The sequence below is a fragment of the Peromyscus californicus genome, unplaced genomic scaffold (genome assembly GCF_007827085.1).
Source record: "Peromyscus californicus insignis strain IS unplaced genomic scaffold, ASM782708v3 Scaffold_15__1_contigs__length_86483966, whole genome shotgun sequence".
Lineage (NCBI taxonomy): Eukaryota > Metazoa > Chordata > Mammalia > Rodentia > Cricetidae > Peromyscus > Peromyscus californicus.
Window position 1 is genome coordinate 54,641,860 of NW_026294447.1, and position 15,788 is coordinate 54,657,647.

The 15,788-nt window shown below is 43.9% G+C and overlaps 1 protein-coding gene across 4 annotated transcripts in view; it reads right to left on the reverse strand.

The window, feature by feature from the left end:
- Positions 1-792: 792 nt before the first annotated feature.
- The window catches only part of Atg2b (autophagy related 2B), a 70,108-nt gene continuing 55,112 nt past the window's right edge, over positions 793-15,788 (reverse strand). For all 4 annotated transcript variants that reach the window (XM_052738892.1, XM_052738891.1, XM_052738894.1 and 1 more), the window contains 9 exons: positions 15,535-15,636; positions 12,253-12,331; positions 11,438-11,639; positions 9,089-9,158; positions 8,307-8,389; positions 7,414-7,535; positions 6,813-6,967; positions 6,009-6,158; positions 793-4,936 (listed from right to left, as the gene is read on the reverse strand). In XM_052738892.1, the coding sequence (XP_052594852.1) occupies positions 4,706-4,936; positions 6,009-6,158; positions 6,813-6,967; positions 7,414-7,535; positions 8,307-8,389; positions 9,089-9,158; positions 11,438-11,639; positions 12,253-12,331; positions 15,535-15,636 (1,194 nt within the window). In that variant the 3' untranslated portion in view covers positions 793-4,705. The remainder of the gene's footprint in view (positions 4,937-6,008; positions 6,159-6,812; positions 6,968-7,413; positions 7,536-8,306; positions 8,390-9,088; positions 9,159-11,437; positions 11,640-12,252; positions 12,332-15,534; positions 15,637-15,788) is intronic.

The window sequence follows — 15,788 nt, forward strand, 5'->3', positions numbered from 1 at the left end:
CTCTTAACAGCAGTTCAAGAGGGCCAGGAAGGTGGCTAAGTGGACCAGGGAGCTTGCTGCCAAGTCTGAATCCTGACAACCTGAGTTCGAGCTCCAGAACTCCCGTGGTGGAAGTTCAGAAGGACTCCCATAAGCCATTCTGACTTCCACATGCATGCATGCATAAGCACACACACACACACTCACATGCATGCACAGCAGTTCAAGAAAGCAGGAGGTAAGGGGATCACAGGAGGCAAGGTCTCTGGGCCTGTCTCTTCGGGGCACACAGGCTCCTCCATGAGAACTCACTGGAAAGCCTGGCTGATATCTGGGCATCTCACAAATGTCCCCTTCCTTCCTTCCTTCCTTCCTTCCTTCCTTCCTTCCTTCCTTCCTTCCTTCCTTCCTTCCTTCCTTCCAAGTGCCATGTGTGATGCCTGTCTTGTCACTTCCACCTGCCTGACAATGTGGTTAGAAAGAGACATGCCACACCAAACCCCCTTTTAAAGTAATTTGTCTATTTAAATGTCATGCATCTTCCTCCTCCTCCAGAGAGATTTACCAAGCATCTATCTATATCCCTAAGGCCAACACTACAAGATGTGTTTGCCAGAAGTCCACATTGAAGGGATAATGAATAAAATCAGTACCAACAGCATGGGCGTGGCACACGTTAACATACAGCTCAGAAACTGGTGGAATATAAACACTAGATTTGAGGTGCCAGGACGATGAATCCTTGTGAAGTCTACCCACCCCCACAAGTGGTTCCAGCAGACTCGGGAAATGGTTCTTGACGACACAAAATACTTGAGTTTAAAGCAAAAAACAAAGAGGAAATATTTTAATTTTTTCACAAGTTAACGTCATTGTATTTTAAATAGTCACACTAACAAGTTACATTTTTCACAAAAATACTTGTACAGAGGAATATTCTTATTTACATCCAGAGTTGCCATAATTAGAGGATTCTCAGAAAAGACAATGGCCATGTGGTGAGGTGGTTTAACATCTGAGACAGGCGAGGAGGGTGCACAGAAAAGATGAACTTGGTGCCTAAAAAACTCCATGAAAAAAACAAGCAGCCCAGTGGGACCGATGGGCTACCCAAACAAGGCTAGACACTTCCAACCAGAAAAGCGCACGTGAGACAGCTGAGTAAACATCTTTGCGAAGGGAGAGGCCAGCCCCAGTCCCACAGTGCCAAGTGTAAGGGAGCAGCTGACAATACAGTCACATCTTCTAAACTGCAGTGGACAGGCAGCACTCCGAGGCTTACTGCCCAATCCCAGTGATGCTTAGGGAAGGCCAATGTCGGCTTCCAAGTCCTATGACTACAAGAAATGGTGAGATTCAAAATATGAAACACTAAGACTCAAAGATTTCTCATCCACAATTTCTGGCTGACCTGCAACTGAACACATGGAGTCTCTCAAAGGTAAGTGTGCCCAGTACAATCCTGAAAATGTCCACACGAAGGCTGACATGTGACATACTAGCATTCTTATAAGAATAATGGCTATACCTTCCTGTAAACCAAAATAAAACTTCCTGATTAAAAAAAAGGAAATCATCGGTACACTTCTCTACACTGTACAAATAATTTTCCTTTTTAACCTAAGATGCAAATGTGTATTTGACTTTGATACTAAGTGGTCTGTCCAGCTGCAGACAGAAGGATATCACTCCTGTGTTCAGTCCTTCCAAGGGACTTTGAACTCTACATTCCCAATGGGATGTGAAGGGAGGAAGGAAGGAAGTGTTTCCCACTGTCCTCAGAACCCTGGAATTGGAGGGATTGTACTCAACACGGGCAGAAGTAAAGCAGAGTGGCCTAAGTCTCTTATGCAGTGTTTTACATATATATCATTTCAATTAAGACAACCCATGGTTAACCCTGAAAGTCATTAATTGCAGGGTAGAATCCTCATTTCCAATCCCAATGGTGGAAACACTCAGGTGCCAGTCCTGAGTCACAGGACACCCAGGGAGGGGCGAGGGCCTCTGGATAGCTAGCCACTGGAGCAGACACAGCTGACGGGTCACATAGGAACCCTGCAGTAGCCCTTCAAAGTGACACAGGACAGGAGGCAGGACAGATGGGCCCTGATACTTTGCTTAGGAACACTGCTACTTGGATTTTTTTCCTTACAGTGACTTTTACATTTTAAGAATACTGATGACAAATATATGTACTCTTAAGTAGGAATCCACATTACCCAGAAACCTCGTTAAAATGGTACCTATTGCTATGATGTCTATGTATGCCCTGCTCAGAGTAACAGGGGGTGAGGATAGACAGGAAAAGTTGGGGTTCCCAGTCAGTCCCATTTGGCAATTGCTTCAGTCTCCGTTGCCATAGGCAATACAGGCAGGGTCTGGACCAGCTGAGTGATCTTGAGCAAGCCTGCTTCCCTGACTCCTGCAGGGGACTGTGTGTGGACCTCATTAGGTGGCACATGCAGCCCACTCCAGTCAGAATTATCAACCCAGATTCAACCATGCTGGCATGTTGCCAGATCAGGAAGGTGTCACTCTAAGAAGAGAGATCTGAAGTAACCCACAGCTGCTGTGGTGTGCACAAACACAGTGTCCATAGCCACCAGCCTGACATCACGGGTCTGGGCACTCTACTGAGCAGGAAGGCACACACCATTATTTCTGCTTATGCCACTGTGACCTAATTGCCCAGAAATTTCCACAAGCTTTTTCACTTACAGAGGGACACTGGGGCTGAGTGAGGTGAGACATCTTGGCCAAGTGAAGTCATTTACTTGGTAACTGTAGATGAGGGAACCCAAGGAGCCTGTCAACATGCTACATGTCATCACAACACAAAAGAAAATACAACAGACATATAACTTACAAGTGTTCAAATACAGACAGGTCCCCACCAGGGCCTTGATAATGCACACAGACCTGGAAACCGAATCAACATCTCTGGCAAGGTGCAGAAGGACAAGAGGGAGAAGCAGGAGACAGCATCAAAGAGACACTTGTTTACATGGCTTCATTTAACTAGTTAAAAGGGAGAGCTGTACACACCTCAGAGGGCAAAGGGGATGCTACTTCCGTGTACCAACTCTCACGGACCTTAAACATAACCAAGGATGTGGGGTGAAGTCTGACCAAATGTGACAGGTAACACACACTGCATGTTTCATTAGGAGGACAGATAGTCCTAGCCAGCCACAGCAACAAATTCCGCTACTACCCAGTGTCTGCCCAGGGCCGTATCAGACACTGCTCCACTTAACAAGAACAGAAGAGCCCACCGTGAGGGCCCATGAGGTCACCAGCGGCTGTTCTGAGACCTGTTCTATGAAGTTTCACAGCAGTGAAAGGAAATTAAGCTTCTGAAAACATACACAGCACTATTGTTAGAAACTCTGGAGTATGGATTTGGGGTTGGCACTGCCTTCTTGTTCAGAGCTTTCAGAGGGTGAAACTGAGGTCTCAGCTGTGGCATTTAGTTCACTCTGATACCCACCAACACTTTAGAGAGCAAAAGGGGACAGCATGTGACTCCAAACAGGGATGAATACAAAGTTCTGCTTTTCTGCTGAGTCTCTAGGCAGATTGCAAACAATTACCCTCTTTCTCCTCAACAATGAGCGACACTAACTACAATCAATTCTGAGAAGTGTCTCCAAATATCCCATCATCAATTATAACATTGTATCAATGAATATACTCTCAGAAAAACAAAACATTCATGGAAGTATACAACAGTCTTACCTTTAAATAAAAATACTTTATTCGTTCCTGACATGTTATCAAAATGTACATTATTAACCAAGTAAAAATGGTACTTTGAATTAGCTGACTAGTACATATCTGGAGTATTTTTATTTAACTTTCTAAGAATAAAGCCCACTTCCAGTGTCCCTTGCCACACATCCCTAATAGTCTGCACTATGTATTTAACAATGGACACATAGAGTCCACCACAGAGCACACATTTTCACTTGCACTTGGATACAGAAACATACTACATTTGGGTTACCTTTCTTTGCCCAAACTGAGACATCTTCACTTCTGTCCATATTTATGGAACCTTGTGAATGACAGAGAACGTGGCATACCTGTGTTACACTACACAAACACACACGCACAAACACGCACACGCACACGCACCCACACACACAGAGGATAAAGTGCAGCACGGCAGACCTGTCTGTGACTTTCTCCAGGTGACCGAGCAGGTGATCCCTCGGGGAGTCGAGGCCTGCTTTATTGGACACTGGAGCCCTGGCTGCTTTGCTCTCCCTGTGGCTTCTCTCACCAGCATCAGAAGTGTTGAAACTGTGAGCTGAGAAATCAATTCCTCAGAACTACAAGAGGGCTCCCTGGTGCTTTGGGAATCGCTCCAATCTTTTTTTTCTTTTTTTTTAAGCACTCAACACTGTTTACAAAGATGTTCCCAATGAGATCTTGTCAGTAACAAGTACAATTACAGTCACTTTAATGAAAGCAAAGCATTCAACATGGCAGCAAATCTCTACTGACCATGACACCAGCCACCAGCCACTCCTGCAGGCAAGTGCCAGGCCCTAAAATGTCACAAGGTTTTGGCTGCATGTGTCTTGACATTAAATTATTTAACTAAAGACTGCTTTTGTTCCTGAGATGAGCACATAAATTAAACACGTATGTTCTCTAGGAAGCTGCACTAGGCCAGCCTGCTCTTAGCTCCACACACCGTGGAGTCACACTGGACACGTCAGTCCCCGCCATGGCGCCACTTCTGCGATTCGTCCTGCCGAACGTCTGGTCTCATTTGGTTTCTCATGCCACCTAACACATTTGATGTTGCTTCGGTGGCTACAATTAAGGGCTTGACCACTGCCGGTGGGATCTGGCGCAGGACTTCACCCACAGCACCAGTGACCCCTCTGCTCTCGTGTTCTCGAGCTGCCGTCTCATAAATGGTCTGAGCCGTGTCTGCAATTCCCTGCAGAGGGTGGGAGGCAGAAAAGAGGAGACAAGCACAGGTCAGAAGCTAAGGTGATGACACTTCCCTCTTTGTACATCAGCTAGACCAAACCCAAAACGAGCAAAACAGTCAGCCACCCTCGCTCAGCTACCTAACAGGGTTCCAACTATGAAGGTAAGTGGCACTCACCATGGCTTAGCATTTCTCCATGATACTAGTGTGCAGAAAATGGAGTTTAATTAGTTCCAAGCAAGGAAGCACATAGCAACACATCATGACCTAAAAGCAACTTCTGCCCCAATTAAACCCTCCAGCTAAATGCAATTCTGCAAATAGGGCCTCTTGATAAAGGACCACAGTGAGGATTCCTCTGATGCAGCACAAGAAAGCTTAGATCCACTCAGTGCTCGGAATGCATGTACTCTGTCTACAATTACTAGCCATGTATTAGAAAAAAGCCATGGAACATAATCAATTATAAAAAGCCGACTGAACACTTTATGGGATTACACAGAAAATCCAGAGAACATGGGTAAGAGCCTAAACAGCCCAAATCTCTGCTTCAGCACCACTCCATCTCTGTCACAACTGCTAAGCTTAGGGCTGAAGGTATGGACACATGCTGGGCAGTGACAGGATCCAACTCCACAGGAGGTCTGGATCCGTATCACTTACACCACTGAACTCTCTGGGTCCATTTTGACAGCTTCTATAATGAGTACAGAAGAGACACTGAGAAAATGTCCCCATAAGATTGGCCTGTAGGCAAGCCTATGGAGCATCTTCCTAGGCTGGTGGTCCTGGGTTCTATAAGAAAGTGGGCTGATCAACCCACGAGGAGCAAACCAGTAAGCAGATCCCTTCCATGGCTTCTGTATCATTAGCTCCTGCTTCAGATTCCTGCCGTTTGGGTTCCTGTCCTAACTTCCTTCAATGATGGATTACAGCGTGGAAGTGTAAGCTGAAATAAACCATTTCCTCTCCAAGTTGCTTTTGGTCATGGTGTTTCATCACAGCAATAGTAACCCCAACCAACGTACCAGGAAAGCATGCAAACCAGTTCTGGCCATCAGTTGAAGTCTCTACATACCTCTTTTACAACACTGTAGGCCTTGGCCACACCTTCCCTCAGGTCGACTGGCTGGTGGGCTAACCGGTGATGAGGAAATCTCTTTGCCTTCTTGGGCTCAATGGAAAGGGTACCCGGAGACACCATGTCATAAGCAGTCTCTGCCGCTGCCTGGGTTATTTTGTCAGAAAGAAGAAATTAATCAGAGGACAGCCTGGAGAGCTGGGCACAGAAGTGTGGCAGTGCTCTCCTGTAGGGGTAAAGAGAGCCTCTGCTTAAACACTCATAACAAGAGCTTAGGGCTGTCACAGTGTGAATAGGAAAGGTAAGCTACAAACTCCCATCTGGATTGAGCTGAACTACTTAGCCCCTTCCTCTTATTATTACCTCCATGTAGCAGCTTTCAATACTTCCGTTTAACCTGTTACATGTTCTTAAACCTAGCTCTGATCTTTTTACATAGACCAGTGATATAAACCCCCTGCTGACTTAATGATTGGTATTTTCTTGAAATATGCAAACAGACTTGGCAAGTTTCCTACAACTTTGTTACCTATATGCTCAGTACTAGCTAGCTAAACAACTGCCAAGCACCAAACAGGGTGTGGTAGTGCACACCTGTGCACACCTGAGCACTGGGAAGGCTAAGGACCAAAACTATGATAGTCTGGGCTATATAGCAAGAATTTGTCTCAAAACAAAACAAAACTAAGTATGTCAGTAAACTGTTACAAATGAGATGTCTACCCTCAACATTTCACACATCTTCATGGTAGCTGCTATACAGGACTCATCTGTGCAGATGAGGCAGGCAGGGAACAGTACCTGTATGGTTTGAACCATTCTGTTTGTGAGTTCTAGAGCAGCCATTGCAGTTGAGGTACCAAAGGAGGCAGCACCTCTCTGGAAGCCTCTGACGATGCGACCATCCTTCCGGTACTGCTCGATCGGCAGCCACACCAAGTCCTTCAGGCCTTGCACTAGATACAGAAATCACAAGGAGAACTGTAGGTGACAAGAGTCTCACCCTTGGCTCCTTGTCTCATTCTCACTGAGGTCCCCAAAGGCCAGGCTCCCAACAGAAATACAGGCTGAGCCATGTGTATGACTGAAAGTGTTTTAATAACCATTCCAAAAAGTAAACTTAATTTTAATATTTTTAACCCAGATATATCCAAAATATTTTCATTACAATATAAAATCACCATGAAAAATTTATGCGTATGTGTGTGTGTGTGTGTGTGTGTGTGTGTGTGTGTGTGTATAGAGAGAGAGTGAGTTCAACCATGGATGGAGGGTCTGACCCTGAAACCAGGGGTGAAGTTTTATGTGTATGTTAGTACACATGTAGTTTTATAGAAAAACGCTCTTTATATAGACTCTCAAGGTATTTGCAACCCCAAAAAGATTTAAAAAGACAACCCACCTAATTGAACTAGTGAATGCATAGGCCCAACACCTCCCAGGATTCCTGGTAGTTGGTTCTTCTTAATGTCAGTAAGCCATTCGGTGATTGCATATGAGAACAATTTGTCAATACCTAGCAAACTGGAGAAAATGACTGTTAATGCAAGGAAGAAACAGAGGCGCATGCTTAAGGACTTTTCCTGTTCGGAAACTATATATTACAAGGACAAAATACTACAGATGCTCCAGAAATACATATATAACTCAGCTACTAAATTCCCAATCTAGGCTGGGCAGTGGTGGCGCACGCCTTTAATCCCAGCACTCGGGAGGCAGAGGCAGGCGGATCTCTGTGAGTTCGAGGCCAGCCTGGTCTACAGAGTGAGTTCCAGGAAAGGCGCAAAGCTACACAGAGAAACCCTGTCTCGAAAAACCAAAAAAAAAAAAAAAAAAAATTCCCAATCTAAATCTGTGTGTGTGTCAGACAGAAGACAGGTAACAGACAGACAGACAGACAGAGAAAGATCGACAAAGCTTGGGGAACATGCACATGGGTGAGTGTCTTCCACTGTTCTTATCTCTTGACTCCCCCATGGCTCAGGCACAGGGTACTAATCACAACCACATCTGTGAAGCTGCATCCGTGTAACTGAATGAGCTAATTTACAACTTTAGCAAGTTATCTATCTTGAAATATCCTAAAGTGAAGATGTTTCAAGAAACACTCCTCTGTTCCAACTGCTTCTACTCCCTCAAACAAACATTAGCCCCGGATCAGTAAGGGTCCTCCAAAGCTACGCTCTCTGAAGAAAACGCAGAGCAGGTGTGCCTGCCTGTAAAAATACTGCACTTCTACTTTTACACTAGCTTTAGTGCCTCACCTCAAAGTCTCAAGCAGGTCAATCTACTCACCCATGCCTATAGAAGAGCCTCTTCAGCTTCAGCTCAGAACAGTTCAACTGAGCCAGGCCAATCAAAATCCCAGCCAGTGTTCCCTGAAATAGGAAGAGTAGCCAATTAATCCATAAGCTAAGGAGAGACTCAACATTTAACATGGCTGTTACTGGGGAAGTCCAAGCAGTAATCTGTTGTTTGTTTGTTTGCTTTTGTTTTTTGAAACAGAGTTTCTCTGTGTAGCCCTGGCTATCCTGGAACTCACTCTGTAGACTAGTTTGGCCTTGAACTCACAGAGATCTGCCTGTGAATTAAAGGTGTGCGCCACCACCACCTGGCTCTGTAATGTTCTTTCATGAAGAAAAATACTTCAAATATTTACAGAAAAACTGTATTTTATACAGTACAACCTACTCTACCACCTAGTGATGAACATGCATAAAATCTCACTTACAGGACTTAGCATTTACTTAGAAGCAAGTAAAGGTACTGTCCTTCATGTCAGACACATGCACATATGTAAACCAGGACAGCACCAACTTCATGTTTGCTTTTTAACGGAGTCTAGAACGGAGACAGAGGGCACTGTTGAGATGGCTCCGAGGGAAGGGTACTGCCACCAAGTCTGGTGACCGGCTTTACTCCCCGTGCCCCACATTGTAGACAGAGAATTGGCTCTAAATTGTCCTTTGACCTCCACACAAGTGCCTCCATTCCTCATGCACTCCCTCCCTCCACAGGAAATAAATGTCATTTTAAAAGGTAATTCTGCATTACATATTCATGCAAAGTTTCCACACCTGATCCATTGATACATGTTTGCCGTGATAGTCAAGCCGAATAGGAACTTCTGCCGTGAATCTGAATTCTCTGGGGGGAAACAAAGGGAGTTAGTTATATTAAAATTACTGATCATAAAATGAGACCTAACTTGTTAAACTGAAAAATCAAAACAAAACCACAAAGTAAATTACAAGTACATCTTATGTCCTAAATACAAAAGAATGCCTTTTAGTTCCAGCTTATGACTAAACAGATAAATTCTATCTATTGTATTTATGTATTTAAATGTTGTCAGATGCTTTTTCTTAGTTTATTAAATAAATGTTTATTTAAATGTTGTCTATTGTACTTAGACTGTATGGTATTAAAATGTTGTCACAAAAACCTTTTCTTAGTTTATTAAATGTTTATGCTTAGAAAAAATGTTTACATATTCTCAAGTCACATAGAGGACAAATTAATAAAGTGGCCTCAAACGTCAACAAGAAGTAGACAGGAGAGGCAAGAAGACCATGCCTGCTCAATGCGAGCAGAGGCAGGCCCTGGCCTGGCCCTGCTCCTAACACTCCACAGGATGCAAGTATGGAAGGCTCAGCCCCCTGAGCCTCAGGTCTTCATCACTGTAAAAATGGCACACCCTGGTAAATTTTGGTGAGAATTTGAGAAGTTAATGCTTGTAAGTAGATGTGACTACACTAACACTGGGGATTCTGGGGTGAAAGTCCAACTACACATTGTTGATATATGGCCACAGTGAGCTGCCTTCTCACAGCTGACTGGAAATTTAATGCTCAGAACTCAAAACATGATTTCCCCCAACAGAATAAACACTAATGGTTAAACACCAAACCATCTCAGAAAAGCCTCATACCCACAATAAAATGGCAATGTGCTATCTATTGTAGTCAGTGTCTAAGCCTTGGTAGACACCTTTATTCCCTCGGCCCTTCCCACGCCTCTCTTCCCTGTGGGGTAAGATGTGTTAACAGAAAGACCAGTTGATTATTTACACATTCAGCTAGTCAGAGACTCTTCACAGTGCCTAGATGGAATATGAAACACACAGTGAGTGCACTAGCCACTTGCAGAGGGAGGAAAACGATTCTGGCAGCATCACTGGAGAGTCAGCAGGCAGACCACTAGTCGAGCGTTAACTTATATCTGTGAAGGAGTAATTGCGGTACCACCACTCATTACCACCCCAGGGGTCTGGACCCTCCAGGAGAATAGAGGGGAAATCTACAAGCTATTTTTCATATTTCAAATAACCTAGCACAAACATACAAAATCAACGTTTGCCTAGGTAAAACTACAGGGGCCTGCCTTACTCCAGTTAAAGACTATTGAGCCAAGTGTAGTGGCACATCTGTAACCTCAGCTACCTGGGAGACTAAGGAAGGAAGAGCTAGAGTTTGAGGCCAGCCTGGGCCACAGTGAGACCGACCTCCATACAAAGTGTCAAACTTCTTGCTTTCAACATTACATTTACTAAAGCTGAAATGGCAAAGTATATGTGATTAATACAAAATAGGACACTAAAATTAATACACTAAGACACAAATCACCGTAGGAAAATAACAAAAGTGAACATTTGCAGTGAAAATGTAGAGTCCTCTCACAACACAGAAAGACAGCAAAACTGGGGGCCCCGGTATAAAAGGGAGGTATAGAGAACAGGGTTGCTCTTTGACCCTCCTCTTTCTAGAAATGCCAAGACTATTCTGACCAACAACAGCTAGGGAAAGAGGGCAAGAAGAACAGGTCGGCTGGCCAAGGAAGAAAAAAACCCAGAATGAGGCCAGCTGACCACAGAGCCAAGCAGCAGCAGTGTGCAGGGCACCTGGGCTTCCCAGAATGCTCTCCTGCCTCAGGAGGATGGGAGCAGCAGATAGGTCTGAGCAGAAGGGAAGAAGCAGTGTGTGGGGAAAGGCCAAAGCACAGCCCCATGCTGAGAGGTACAAACCCACTCCAAGACCTGAAAGGGGCAGCGGGAGCAGAGGGAACGTCCACCATGGAACCAGTAACAGAGCAGAGGGAACGTCCACCACGGAACCAGTAACAGAGCAGAGGGAACGTCCACCACGGAACCAGTAACAGAGCAGAGGGAACGTCCACCATGGAACCAGTAACAGAGCAGAGGGAACGTCCACCACGGAACCAGTAACAGAGCAGCCCTGCAATCAGGGCTACTGTGTGTAAACAAGGGGGACAGTTAGGCAGGGGCCAGAGACAAACAGTAACAGGAGTTTATACATCAGTGTGAAGGAACGCTGATGCCACCTCATGCTTGCCGGTTCACTTACACTCCAGAGCCACCTTCACAGCTCCATGAGAACTTCATTTGTTAACAAAATAAATGCACTTACCTAAAAAACACAGGCTGGTCTCTAACTGAAGCTTCCTCAGCTGAGAAGTCCTTCTCCTCCAGGCCATTAGCCCCCTCCGCTGAACTGGCACTATGGTTTGGGGAAGGCTGTTTGGGCCCGGGAACTACTAGATTTGGCTCCTTTGAGGTACTCAGATGCCTTGGCAAACTGCAGGTGACATCAGCTGCAGGAGACTTTGTAACTGAAAACACGAGGGGCACATCTGAAGTCAGCTCTGCTACTTTCGAGCACCACGGCAATCAATACCGATCAGCCCGAATGCGACACTTTACTGGGTAAACCCAACTGCTGTTACAGAGAAGATCTGCTCCCACCCTTCCATCCTCCTGTTACATACACACATTTGTATTAACTAACACGAATGCACACACACATACAGGAACAAGCACTGCAAGCATCTTCTCAAAAACAACACACAGCAATTAATTATATCAGGATCTGCTCCTGATTCAGCAATAAGCTGACTTACAATTCTCCCCCCTCACAAAGGAGAGAAGTGCGTACATTCTGTAAAAACTGAACGTGGAATATGCACTGTGAGCTTTGCTTAGCAGTGTGCAGTTCTGTACTCTTGTAGTTTTGGGTGGTCACAGCTCTTTAGTCAGCAGTTGCTAGGGAAAACAACCAACACTCCACACCATGTGCTGCTGAGTCAGCACTAAGTGGACGCCAGGCACTAGACTCATTTCTGAGCTACATTACTCAGCTTACAAAGGCATTCTGAGGAAGTGACCCCATCCTAAGTAAGCCCTCCGTACTCATCACAGAACCCTCAACTAGTACATGGCAAGTACCTTCTGGATCTGGAGTCAACAGAAGCTCCACTTCTGTAGAAAGACTTGTGAAGAAGTCCTTGAGGAAGAACAGGGCATCCTGGAACAGAGACGAGTCACTGTAACTAAGTCTCCGTCCCTCACCATCACACAGCAGTCACTGCACTTCTCTGCGGCATTTCCGCCACTCATTTGTTCTTTTCACACACAGGCAACCTCATCCCTATTATTTTCTGCAGCTATGAAAAATCAAAAGCACAAACATGACAAAACTGAAAGAGCCAGGAATGGGCAGGGTGTGGTGGTGGCCTTTAATCCCAGCAGTGGTCTATATGGCTACCAGCCTGGTTGGTATCACCAGCTCCAGGACAGCTAAAGCTATTCAGGTCCTGTCTCAAAACAGAAACAAAAAACTAAAACAAAACAATTAGGAATGATTTCAAAATCAAAGTGCATTTTTGTTTTCTTTGAAAGAAAATGTTCTTGCTTGCTCTTAGCATGAGTTCTCATTCTAAATTGGCAGTGGTAACATCACTACTAGTAACAGCGGATGGCACATCTTACATATTTACCTTGTGCCACTAAACTGCCTAGAACTTGTTTCTTCTTTAATCACTACTATATTGCCTTAACACAGTTCCTTCATTGAACAAGATATTCAAAATGGGATTTTGAAGCTGGGTGTGATGGACACACCCACAATCCCAACATAGCTTCCTAATAAATAGGAAGCTGAGGCAAGAGGATTGCCAAGAACTCAAGAACAGCCTCACCTACATAGCAAATTCGAAGTCAGCCATGGTAGAGCAAGACTCTGTCTTAAAAAGTAAATAAATAAATAAACAAGCACAAACTAAAACGCCCACTCAGTGTAGTCTTCTCTGCAATCACATATGAGAAGCAAAGTGTTTGGCTCTGGGCTAACACCCCGCCAGGCCCACACACTCAGCTGGCAAATGCAGGGCACAAAACACAAACTTGAAAGCCCATTCTTTCCCATCCTTCCCTCCATCAGAAACTCTAAATTCTATAAAAAATTAACATCGCACCAAATACAGAGTTACTGTGAGCTACAGGGTCACGATGCTGGTTCACACCAAAAAAGTCTGACTCACAGTTTCCAGGAATGTAGTTACTTGCCATCCCATCTACAGTACGTTTAAATGATACAGGTGACAACAGTCTAGGTAATATGGTGCCTGGAGGTCGAGACAGTTCACCAATACCTGGTTCGGAGGCAGGTAGCAGTTTCATAGAGGGTTCATTATTGTGTCATGCTCAGCACATGTACATGTGTGTGGCACTGCTCACACCGTACATGCTTATTACATGTTTATATCACACTCAGCATTGCATGCTAACTAACAGTATAGAAAACACTGTTCGTTAACCACCACTCGATGGTGACAGTTTAATGTTGTACATGTTTTAACTCCAACACTGTTCAAACAAAGGAAAATATTAAGTGTAGATCTGTTCTTGAAGAAAAAAAGGAAAACTAAAGACACACAAGAAACCCTGGCTTTTTACGATGCTTCTTTTATTATGGTATTTACGTCTTGCTGTAAAAAGAGCAAATCACAGACATCTCACAAAAGAAGATACAGCGATGATTCATAAGAATGTGAAAAGAGGCTACACATCGCCAACCATCAAGGAACCCCAAATGAAGATGCAAAAACACTAAATACAACATTTAAAATTTAAAAGATGACAGGACCAAGTTTGGCCAGGACAAGAAGCAACCAGAACACTTACTGGCTGCTAGTTGAAAACAGTTAAGTAGCTGCTCACAGTAGCTGAAGGATCTAGAAGTTCTGCTTTATTTACTACATGTATGTAGATGCATGAGTGTGTATGTGTAAAAATACACATGCATGCATGTAACTCAAGAGAGATGAAAAATATGTCCACAAACACTTGGACATATTCAAAAAATTTCAAAATGGCCTTATTTATGAACACTAAAAGAAAATGCAGACCAGCAGGCAAATGCGTAAGCTGGGGCACAGTTGAACCTCACAGACACAATTCAGAGGAAGGAAGCCAAAGATGCTTCCATTTATGCAGAGCCACAGTCCGGGAAGATGCCCCGTGAGGTGAGGGAAAGATGGATGGCTGTTTGGAGATGGTGAGGTCCACTATACACGGTGGAGAAGACAGGGCATTTCAGCTGGCAGAGCAGCTACTCTGTGGTAAAACTCTATCAAGTTCCACTGCATGCTTAAAATCTGTATACTTCAGAAGAGCATGTTAGCACAATCATTTAAAACTTAAAATTTAGTCAACATTCAATGTTAAACTTTGACTGTAAAACATTTATGCCTAGCCTGAGGTTCTAAACAGAGAAGAGTAACAGTACTGTGCTAAAGAACTACTTTAATGTCAGGCTCACTCTGTGACGTACGACAACACCATGTGGCCATACAATTTCTATTTCCCTCACTGTTTTCCCAAAGATTAATATTTCTCCCCTTTAAAGTAACTATGCTTTCTTTATAGTTCTACAGACAGAACTATAATCAGTATTAAAGAAAATGGAGCTAGCTAAGTTCGGTAAGGCCATACAATAAGCTTGACTCTGACTCAGTCTTCTCATGGTAGGAATTTCCACAGATCAATTTCTCCATAAATATTTCACTATATTTCTAGTAAGCCAGCACATGGATAAATTGAATTAAAGTAGAGATATCAAGGGGGCTGGAGAGATGGCTCAGTGGTTAAGAGCTTGCAGAGGACCCAAGTTCAGATCCCAGAGCCCACACTGTGCAACTCACAACCACCTGTAGCTCCAGTTCCAGGGAATCTGAAGCCCTCTTCTGGCTTCTGTAGGCACCTGCCCACACATGTGCAAATACTCACATACATACATACACATATGCACACGAAAGCACACATAAATAAAAATAAATCTTTAAAAAATATGCATATCAAAGATATTTCCATAATAAAAAAATACAATTCTAAAGTTGACCAGCTCAGAACCCACAAGCATTATATATAAACCCAGTTTCCTCTTGCACATTATCTCAGACTGGGCCTGCTCTGTTTACAGTTTGAGTATTTATTTCAATTGATGTCTGAGATGCCTGTCACTTGCCATAGATTATCCAAATTTTATTTAAGTGACAACAATCAAAAATCAGTATTACTTAGGCAAGTGAATAATGCTATCCACAAATACGCCAAACCCCAAACTATGAAAGGTTTATCAAGACATTTTGCTATTTTTAAAATTCTGCGTATGTTCTGCGGCTGTTGCTTGCTTCAGCTAATATTCACGAAAGTTCACACAACACAAACCTGGTCAATATTGAGGCGAAGTGGCATCAGTGACACTCTCAAGCAGCACTCCTGTGGTAACCTGCCAGACTCCGGACGGACATGCAATGCTTTAATTGTCAACTACAAGAAAGAGAAAAAACGTTTCCCTGGTGACATAATGACCTTGTTCTCATTTTAAAAAATTAAAAAGTAATCATATTTCTATCTGAGAAAAACAGCAGAATTTTGAGTTTTGAGGCCAGCCTGGGCTAGACAGCAAGACCTTGTCAAAG